This window comes from Cibotium barometz, chromosome 56, assembly GCF_041138505.1.
Source record: "Cibotium barometz isolate CiBa-2024 chromosome 56, ASM4113850v1, whole genome shotgun sequence".
Lineage (NCBI taxonomy): Eukaryota > Viridiplantae > Streptophyta > Polypodiopsida > Cyatheales > Cibotiaceae > Cibotium > Cibotium barometz.
Genome location: NC_141101.1, coordinates 39,620,717 through 39,631,252, shown reverse-complemented (window position 1 = coordinate 39,631,252; position 10,536 = coordinate 39,620,717). Strand labels below are relative to the sequence as shown.

General features: G+C 40.9%; 1 protein-coding gene across 1 annotated transcript; it reads right to left on the bottom strand.

Moving 5' to 3' along the window:
- Nucleotides 1-220: 220 nt before the first annotated feature.
- On the bottom strand, nt 221-3,261 carry LOC147607211 (scarecrow-like protein 14). Its single transcript, XM_086791624.1, has one exon. It carries the CDS (start codon nt 3,088-3,090, stop codon nt 553-555), a length of 2,538 nt encoding a protein of 845 aa, XP_086647750.1. The 5' UTR covers nt 3,091-3,261; the 3' UTR covers nt 221-552.
- Between the last annotated feature and the right edge of the window lie 7,275 nt (nt 3,262-10,536).

The window sequence follows — 10,536 nt, the reverse complement described above, 5'->3', positions numbered from 1 at the left end:
TAAGCACTACTCCACTTCTTTGTGCTTTGATTCTTCCATCTTGTTTGTAAATTGACTTGTGGTGGTTGTGAAGTAGATGAAGCAGATGCCTAGATGATCTTGATAGATATGGCTCACTCCAAGTTTTGCTCTTATTATCTATATGTGTTAATATGGCTCTTGTTTTTTATATGTGTTAGTATTGCTCTTATTATGTTAGTATTGCTCTTGTTGCACCTTGTTTAGAAATCCAGTTTAAGCATTCCGTTCATTTTCACAGTGCATAGTGTATTACTGCTGCATACAAAAAAATTATCCTCTCGGCTTCCCTGTAGGTATTAGAATGTATAATTGCAAAGCAAATTGCCACTTTCCATATGGAAGAGGCCGCTTGCAGAAATTACAATCCCAAAGAATGTCCTGGAGCAGGGAAAACTGTTTCATATCAAACCTTAAGCTGCACATGAACTTCAGACCAGGTGAAGGAATGGTTTGGACATTTTTTTTTCAAAAAAAATGCTGTCAATAGAGAAGAGTCATTAGACTAGGGAGACTGGTAGGCCATGCTTCAAGTTAGTTTGCAATGAAGGCAGCAGAGGGCTTCCATGCTGAAAGCCCTTCGACTATACGTCCCTTCCACCCCAGGAGCATCCACTTGGAATCGTCATCGACATTGAAGTCTTTATGATAGCAGGCCTTGACAACATCTCGAGCCTTAGAAAGCACAGAAGGGGTGAGAGAAATGGGCTCAAACCCCGCTCTGTGGAAGCGGGCCTGCCATTGCCGGTAAGTCTCGGGCCTCTCAACTCTCTCCGGGCCCTCGCAGGCCACCACATTGAGTATGTCTCGCCCAAAATACTCACTCTCAATCATGAGCCTCTGAGGGTTTTCACTGACTGCAACCGTGGTGTCAATCATGTCAAATTTGCTGGAAAAAAAGTAGAGGGCCTCTTTGAAGCGAGACGCAAAGAAAGGCACATTGAAGCCTGCATTCATAACTGCGATGAGGACCATGTTAGGGTTGAGACTGCGTATCCTGCTCAGCACCTTATGCCGAGGGCTGGGGCTCACAACCATCTCGTCCATGAGATGGCGAAGCCTGTGGATACAGTTCACCACAAGAATCTCGCGCTTCTTCAAGTTCAGGGAAGCAGGCTCTATGTCTTCCCACTTGCTGGCTATGGCATGGTACTTGAAAGGCACATTGTAAGCTCTAGCATACTCTGCCAATCTCCTGCCTGTTTCTTCTATTCTCTCTGCAGGATTAATCCCTGGCTGGGGGAAGTCTATCCCTGTGATGCGAAGAAAGGGAGGCCCCCCTTTGCGCTCTGCAAGCGCGCTAATAAGACAAGGCCATTGTATTCCATACAAGATCCCATAGTCCACAATGTGCACTCGTGAGGCTCCCTCTGTGGCCTTGAGAATGCTTTGGTTTGCAAAGAAATGTGCCAGCTTGGCATAAGGGCATACCTCCACCATTAGACCGAATGCCTTGAGCAGATTGGCTGCTGAGGGCCTGTTATCGGACATCGTTGTATACAGACGTGCTCCGGTGCCAGAGAGGCGAGCTACCAGCCCTTCTGTGAAATAATAGGCGACCCTCTGTGCTGCACTACCATGTTGAGAAGCATGCTGCTGGAGCTCCTGCACGATCTCCTTGGCTTTTCTCAGATTGTTAGACATCATTGCTTGCGCACAATTCACCAACAGAGCCCTCAGATCCACTGGCTCTGGCTTGCTATTCCTCTTTGAATTTACCCCCAGGGCTTGCCTCGTCTTAGCTATGCGATCATCATTTGCAGGAGACCAATCTCCATGGATCTTGGCATGCATTTCTGCATTCAGATCTTCATTCTTCACAAATGAGACCTGCTGCTCATTCATCACATTTGAAGGCAGCTTTCTCTCCTCGATAAACTTATCAGAGACAGCCTTTTTGAAACCATCGTCCTTCTGGAAAGACAGGAGGTTGCTTCTTCCTGTCGTACTGGATGGAAGCTCTTCAGATCGCACCCTCCTGAAATTACCAAATCTACGCTTTAAAGGTGAGGGAGGTTGAGAGGGCCCTTCAAAGAAGAGTCCATTTGCAGACACCAGATCAGCTCGGCATGGCATAACGTCATTGTGTAGGATGGCCTGCATAGCTGTAGAACCAGGGAAGCAAGGCGCGATGGAGATGTGGTTATGGCGTGGCAGCATAGCAGGGGTGCGAAAGTCACCAAAGCTATGCTCAAGAAGGCCATCGGGAAGTACTTGTGAATAAGGACTGCCAGAAGAGGAAGAGTCCAAGGACCATACCTTTAGATCTTGCTCTGAGCTACTGGAGCTGCTAGATTCCAGCGGCCATGGCCATAGCTTGGGATCTTGCTCGAGGCCATTGAAAACGGTGCTTGTCTGGTCCAAGCGCCATGCTTGCGCTCCTGCATCTTCTTCTTCTTGAAAGGAGTTTTCTGCCAGAACCTCGTCGATCCAGCTGTAGTCTTCCGTGCCGGGCTCTTCTTCGATTTCTCTCCGGAAGGGGCCAAGGCCATGGCCTGAACTCTCTTCGGTGCAATAAGAAGACTGAGGAGATGAGTCGTCCCCTAAGACTTGATAGAAGCCATTGACTATGGCTTGGTAGGCCGTGCACTCCTGCCGCATGCACTTGCGATCCTCCATCTGCTCGTCCATAAGCATGTCGCTGATGAAGTCCAGAACAGGGTCCATGAGCACATCGTCCATGGCCGGATAAGCGGTAGCAGCAGCAGGAGGTTCTGAAGCCGCCATGGTCTGAACATCCTGGTTTCCTGGCATCCATGTATCTGACGATGATGAAGAAGACCCTTGGCATGAAAAGCATGCAGCACCCGATGAATCAGAAGAGGAGGAGGAGGAGGAGGAGGAGGAGGAAGGGAGAGATTCAGCTTTACAGGTTTCAGAAAGAGTGGCTAGCTCCAACGGTAGAGACGGCCAAGACATGGAGTCAGGAGAGGGCGAGGTGGAGCAGGCGTCCCCAGGTGCCGGCCAAGGAGGAGGCAATGGCAGTTGGGCTGCAAGAGACGGAGAGGGGGAGCTTTGCGTGTTGGGCTGCGTGATTTGCCATGCCTGCAGCAACAACCGAGAGGTATCCATGGTGGAAGGAAGGGACGGAAGCTAGCTCAGTGCAGGTGGACATCTTTTGGCAGTAAAGACTCATAGCGGCATCTTAGAGTACTATTTTATGGAAGCTTCTGAAAGTTTTAAAAATAAAAATAAAAAATATTTTAAACAACTCTGGTTTTACTTTCCAAAATGTATACTACATTCCGGTCTTTTTTTGGACCAATAGTGAAAATATATATATTACTTCAAAAATCAGTCTTTCTATCCATACCCAGTCAGCTGAAATGGAGTACACCACCACCTAGTCATAAACCTTACTCGTCTACATTCAAAAGTTTACATAGCAAGTTCCATCTCTCTTCCTCCATAACAAAACTACATGGTATCCCAGCTGAATACAGGCTTCACTAGTGCATCCTCTAGGAGTTTGCTTCTCCAACACACCCCCCTTTTTGTACCAGATTTTGACTGTAGGCCTTGTCCCAACAGGGTTCTCTATAAATGCCACAAAACCAGGATGTTCTTCTTCTTTACCCTCTCATCGCCTTCATCTTCACGCAGACGCTTCATCTCTTCCGATTGCTCAAGCTCCCAATCCCCCGAGTCGCTTCCATGTTCCACCACCTCTTGCAGCCAAGGATTTTCCATCCCAAGCATGCATGCATGCATAAGCTCCCCTCGACGTATGGGGGCATGCTCCCTGACGTGTTTGGTGGGAATACTTCTAGAGACCTCCTCCATCTCCGTCTTCTTCCTCCATGCATATATCTATAGGTGAGATAAGATCAAGCCACCAACAAAGTCATATACAAAAACCCAATCCAAAATTCATGTTATTAGTTGCTATTCTTAGCAGTTCAACTAGATAGCCTTAAGAGAATTACATGAACTTTGAAATGTGGTATAATAACAAAGAGTAGTAGGTAGTACCTACTAGGTATGTGGTCAATAATTCCATTGGTGGCTATAACTAAAGGCTTATGTCGCTCTTACGACCGACCATATTCCCTATAATATGGTCCTTTCTATAATTCCTAGTGGTGCACTATGTTTATGTGGGTGACTAAGACACTTAAGACTATGTGTCGACATTAGTGTGTGTCATTGAGCATAAGGTAGAGTGTTCTCAAGATAATCAAAAGATTATTTTCTAAGACACTTGGAGTCTTACACATTAAAATAAAAAAACAATTCAAAAGATTAATTAATTATATTTTAACAACTACTAGGGTTGCATACAAAAAAAAGTCGTTGATTATATGGTTACAACTATTAGGATGGCATACAAAAAAGTTTCTATGATGGCATACAAAAAAGTTGCTATGATGCTACGCCACATTATACAAAGTACTAGCTAGAGCCTATGACATGGAATTTCTCTTTGAATCAAAATTTGGGACCATAATATAATGTATCCTTTTCAAGTAAATTTTTTTTAAAACAAATTTTAATGCTGAAATATTTTTTTCCATGCCTTAACAAGGCCTTAGTTCATAATCATTAAAGTGTATGAATTTAATAATATTGTTTAGAGCATACAACTTTTGAAATGATATTGTTAAAGTGTAGAACAAGTCGGGTATGGCACCTATTATATTTTTAAATATGTATCAAACAAATTTCTCCCTCTCTCCTCTCTCTCTCTCTCTCTCTCTCTCTCTCTCTCTCTCTCTCTCTCCCCATACACACATATATACACACACACACACATGCATACATGCATGCACACACACGCACACATGTTGCACATGAAACATATAAGTTCTTTCTTGTCATTTTAATGAACTTAGAAAATACAACAGTTATAAGAAAATAAGAAAGTTGAAAATGAATAATTCTCACATTCAAATTGTTTCCTTTTACAGTACCATAATTTGTCCAAAAGTGGGATGGTTATAACTTCAATGGTTTTAATTTTTTAAGAATTATCATTTCTAAACATTGACAAATAAATCTGAGAGAGAGAGAGAGAGAGAGAGAGAGAGAGAGAGAGAGAGATTGAGAATTTTTGTAGTCTTTGTGGTGCATATTAAGGGATGTTTAAATATTCTCTCATTTTTAAAAATAGATACACTTTGAAAAGAATGGATATGTAGCCAAGCTCATATGTGAGGTAAGCATCTACTACTCTCCGAAGCTAAGCTCATATGTGAGGTACTACTCTCCAAAGTCAAGGTGATTTAATTTAAAAGAATCATTTGTTATCATTGAATCAACTCATATTCTCAATAAAACTTTGGTGCAAGGATCCTTCAAAAATTTAGGGGCTCTTTATTGGACTCTCTTTCCTTTCTATGATATTGAGTGATATTACATGTGGCATAATCTAAATTCACACGTTTAGAATATGGGATTGTTATACTCTAGATTTCTCATGCATTATAGAATCTTTGAGTCATTTATGTATGTTTGTTTTAATAAAATACAGGGATGAGTGTAGGAAGATGTAACCTCTCCATCTTCATCTTGTGAAAAGGATTCCAAAAAGATAAAATGTAGTGTCACTTAGCACCTTGTCATGCACAACATATGATGGAGAGAGGGGGTGAAAAGATTAAGAGGTGAAAATAAGTATGCTTTTGCTACACATTTATCTATCTTTTGCCTTTGTGACATTTGTGTTTCTTTAGTTTCTTTCAAGATTTCAACATTTTAGGGTTGAGATTAAAATTGTAAAGGGTATATAAATCAAAACACGCTTTGATTTAGCTTATTTTAATATAGAATGGAGACATAAGTTTTATTTGAATCATTTGGAGGTTCTTGGCATGTGTACACGTCACAAAATATACCATCCAAAACATAATTTGATTTAGCTTATTTTAATATAGAATGGTGACATAAGTTTTATTCAAATCATTTGGCGGTGCTTGGCATGTGTACAACTCAGAAAATATGCTTTCCAAAAAAATTTAGTAAGTTAGTTGTACTTAATGAAATGAATGATTGATCAATGTGGTACCTAATCATAAAATCTCAAATATTTTGAAGAAGATATATAAATCATTTGTATAGTTGTTTTTTGACCTTGAACTTCATACCATAGACACAACCAATATTAATCAAGTTTCTTGTTGATAGATATTGATATGAGAAATTTTATAAAGTTGTGAACCCAAGCCTTATACTTGTATTTCAATCTTTCCCATGTTTCGATAAATTTCAAGATGAATGTCACGTTGAATGTTTGCGAATATTGGGCATCTAGTGTTTTTTTGGTAAAAGTGGGTAGTTGCACCATAAAAAAACTTGATAGACAAGGTGTAAAAGTACTACACTAGTAAACAACTTGAAAAGTACCACTATGTTGTGACAAATTTGAATTGATATTTTAAGAAGGAATCAATTTGGATAATTAAGAGATTGTGAAGTGCAAGGTTTTACTATTTTGCAAAGAGAAATAGCTATAGCAATTTTATATAATCACAAAGACTTAAGGCAAAACAATGGGCTTTAGCTAGGAGACAAAGTTGCTTCTACACATTATTTATTATAGTTTCTAATGTACCAAAAAAGTAACCATAAAGAGTCTTTTTTTTGCACATTTTCAGTTGAGCACATTTTGGTGAGTGGTTTATAAAATGGGGAGCACCATATTTTATTCTCTCACTTTCTTTATTGTGTTAAGCCTCTCACACTTATACACACACACACACACGGTCTATTCATACATTATTTGTGCTAATTTATAATTTTCATATATATATATATACATATATATACATATATATATATATATTTCAAATAATATAACAATAATAAAGTTTATTGATAGAGCATTTACTACGTAGAGAAGATTACAAATTGTTTTAAGGTTTCTCTAAATCTTACATATCTTCCACAGCTACGCAATAATAATAGTTTATTGATACTACTTTATTGATACTACGTAGAGAAGATTACTAATTGTTTTATTAAGGTTTCTCTAAATCTCACATATCTTCCATAGTTAAACATTGGCCTAATTCTACTTGATGTGGTTCAATAAATATATGTATACAAACTATGTGTAAGTGAAGCATATACATAACAACCAACATACTTTCAAGAGTTTCTCCTTCCAATAACTATTTCCTTACTTCTTTGTACAATCCCTCTTATAGGTATTCAAAAATAACTATAAATACTTTCTTGCTCAGTAATATTTCAGAGAGAGAAAAATTTTGATGTGTTTTAATCCTTCCAAACAAATCACAAAGTTGAGTTAAGGTATGGCTATGAGGACTAAGGGTTAAAACTTTTAGGCATCCAAATAAAATTAATGTGCAAAGGTATGGTTGTGAGGACTAAGGTAAATTGGGGAGGCTGAGAAAGGTTTGAGGGGGACGTACCAAATAGATTTGTAAGCACATGGGATTTAATGTGATTGTATGAGGGTAGGTGGTTCATGAGCAGTACGTGCAGGAAAGGGTGCAAGGTGGGGAGAGCCGGGACGTGGGAGTAGAGCCAGAGAAGTTGGTTGGGGGGACTGGGACCCGGATGAAGAAATGAAGAGGGCCCGAGAGAAGACAAAGAAGGCAATAGGGAGGCAAAGAAAGATTAGTTTGATTGAGTCTCCTCAAGATTGAATAGTCAAGCTTAGCAAGAAAGGACAACTAGAGGGAAGGTATGTGCAAACATCCCATCCAACCTTTTGAAGAGGTCGGATAAGATTGAATAGTCAAGCTCTGACAACTAGAGGGAAGGTATGTGCAAACATCCCATCCAACCTTGTGAAGAGGTCGGATAAGATTGAATAGTCAAGCTTAGCGAGAAGAAAGGAAAACTAGAGGGAAGGTATGTGCAAACATCTCATCTGACCTTGTGAAGAGGTAAATAGGATTATTCTCTATGTGTAGCACAATACTGATGGGTCCGGGGAGTCCGCCAAGTAAGGTGGAGCTGGGGAGGTAGCTACAAGATCATGTGTTTCATGATGAGAGGGTGGTGTCGCAGGTGTATTACCTGGGTAAATGGTTCTTTAATGTGTTGTTTATGAAAAGGCATGTGATGGTCAATCTGTTTGCCAGAGCTAGGTTGTTTATGGGATAGAAGTTGGTGCATTCAATGCCATTTGATCCTGATTTTGATGTAAATAAGAGCCTTTAAGAGGCATGTCCAGTGTGGATGGAGGTGCAAGGGCTTCCACCCTGGTTGAGGCCAGCAATGGGGGATTTGTCGAAGGCAATCAGGCCGGTTCTATTTGTTCCAAGAGATGAGAATAATGGGAGACACTCGAACACAAGATTTGTATAACATGGAATACTTTGCTCTAGAGATGCCTAAAGTTTTAGAGTTGGACTTGGGGGAGATGGGGAAGATGGAATTGAAGTTGATATTTGGGGCATTTCCTGGGGCTTGTTTTAGATGCGGAGGTTTTGGTCATATCGCTAGAAATTGTGGTATAGCAAAGGATGAGGAAATACGCGGGGAGGAGAGGAAGAAGGATGAATCTATGGGGGGAAATAAAACTAGGAGCTCTAAAAAACTATGAAAAGGACGGAAAAGGAAAGGAAAAGTTGGTAAGTGAGGAGGGGGGATCTAGAAAGAAGGGATGGGCAAAAGTGAGGGATGAAGGAAAAGGGGGTTGTAGCCTTAGACAAATAAAAGGGGAGGCAAGAAAAAATCATAATAATTCTGATGGGAAGGGTTTATTGACTAGTGGCAAATCCAAGGAGGGGTCCGGAGCTTCTCTCTATTCTAATCCTTTTAGTCCTTTAGGTGTAGAGGTAGTGAAACGTCCTCTATGGGCAAATTCAATTGGCAAGTGGAAACTGCTTGGAGAGCTATTCAATTGGAGATTGTGTTACTGGGGGGAGGTCTAACAATGGAGGAAGAGACATAGGTGGATATGGTACCTGCTCTACTGCCCTTGAATGATAGAACCAGTGATGTGAGGGTGTGTACCTGGAATGTGAAAGGACTAAGAGACAGAAGGAAGAATGCAACTTTCTGGGGATTAGTGAAAGGATGGGGGATCTTAGTGATGGTTGTGCAGGAGCATAATCTCTTTGGATTCAAGTGCATAAGAAAGGATAGGTTCAAAGATTGGATAGCTATGTATGGAGGAACATAATCTCTTTTGATTCAAGTGCATAAGAAAGGATAGGTTCAAAGATTGGATAGCTATGTATGGAGGAACTAAATTAGGTTTTAGTGGGGTTATGAGACTATAGTCAAGAAGGAAGTAAAGCCTACTATCATAACAATCGCCTTAATGTAAAAATTCTGGTGGTGGAAATTCAAGTGGAAGGGGAAAGGGTTGGGTAGCCAATGTGTATGGTGCTCATAATCATAAGGTAAGAGGGGAGATATGGGAGTGGATCGCAAAGTTGGATATTCAATGCCCGTGCGTCCTTATGGGAGACTTTAATATGGTAGAGAAATAAGTGGACAGGTGTGGTGGAAGCACTGTTTTGATGGGTCAAGAGAAGAGGAAGTGGGACATGCTTAGAGGTAAGATAGGACTTGTTCATAAAAGCGAGTTGGTGGTTTGGGGTTTTGAACCCGAGCACACTTACTTTAGCCTACATTATTCTGGGTCTTCATCAAGGATTAATAGAGTTTTTATCAGTCAGCAAAAGCCACATGGGTACCTCATACCTTTTACACTAAAGTGGACTCTTGCTCAGCTCTATCTGATCATATGCCCCTGAAATGGGGATGCCATGTGGCTGAATGGGGTGAAGATGTCTAGAGAAAATTTTCTACCAGGAAATTGAGAATGAACAACCTATTATTGAAGGATGAGTTGTTTGTGACCCTTATTGAAGAGGAAATTAGAAGACTGAGAGGTAAGGATGGATCCTAGAGAGGGTTTGCTAATGAAATGCAGGGAAATATCAAGAGATTAGGAAAATTGAGGGCATAAGAGAAGAGACAAGAAAGGAGGGAATTGAGTGAGCTAATGGATTAATTGCAAGGGAAGAGACAGAGGGGAGGTCTATCTGAAGCTGAGGCTAACCAATATGTTTAGTGTCAGGCTCGAGTGAGGAAAGAAGATGACAGGTTGGCCAGGGAAGGGGAAAGGGGGGATAAGTGGAGAGCATTCACTAACAGGAGAAAGCCTACCATGTATTTATTTATATTGGCGAAGGAGAAAGGGGACAAGGAAGTGATAGGGCAGATTAGGGAGGATGAGAGGGATTAAGAGATTAGAGATATTAAATAGATTGCTCAAAAATGGGTTGAGTTTGTAGGTGTGACCTTGAGCCTAAAGGAAGACTCTCAAAGGAAGACTCTCAAAGATGGTATCAGGCACAAAGGGGATTTTGCTTGACATGATCAGTAAGAGGGTGGAGACTGATAGAGATAAGTGGTTGGAGAGAGAGGTGGAGGTGGAAGAATGTTGGATTGCTTTTAGAAATTGGGGAAGGAGAAATCTCGTGGGTGGGATGGTTTGACTGTGGAGTTCTTCATTGATTTTTGGCCATCCCTAAAAGACTTGGTATGGATCACATGTAAGGAGGCAAGGAGGATGGTGGACAAATACCTAAA

Excerpts from the sequence above, each read along its gene's own strand:
- LOC147607211 (XM_086791624.1), bottom strand. The coding sequence starts at position 3,090 with ATGGATACCTCTCGGTTGTTGCTGCAGGCATGGCAAATCACGCAGCCC.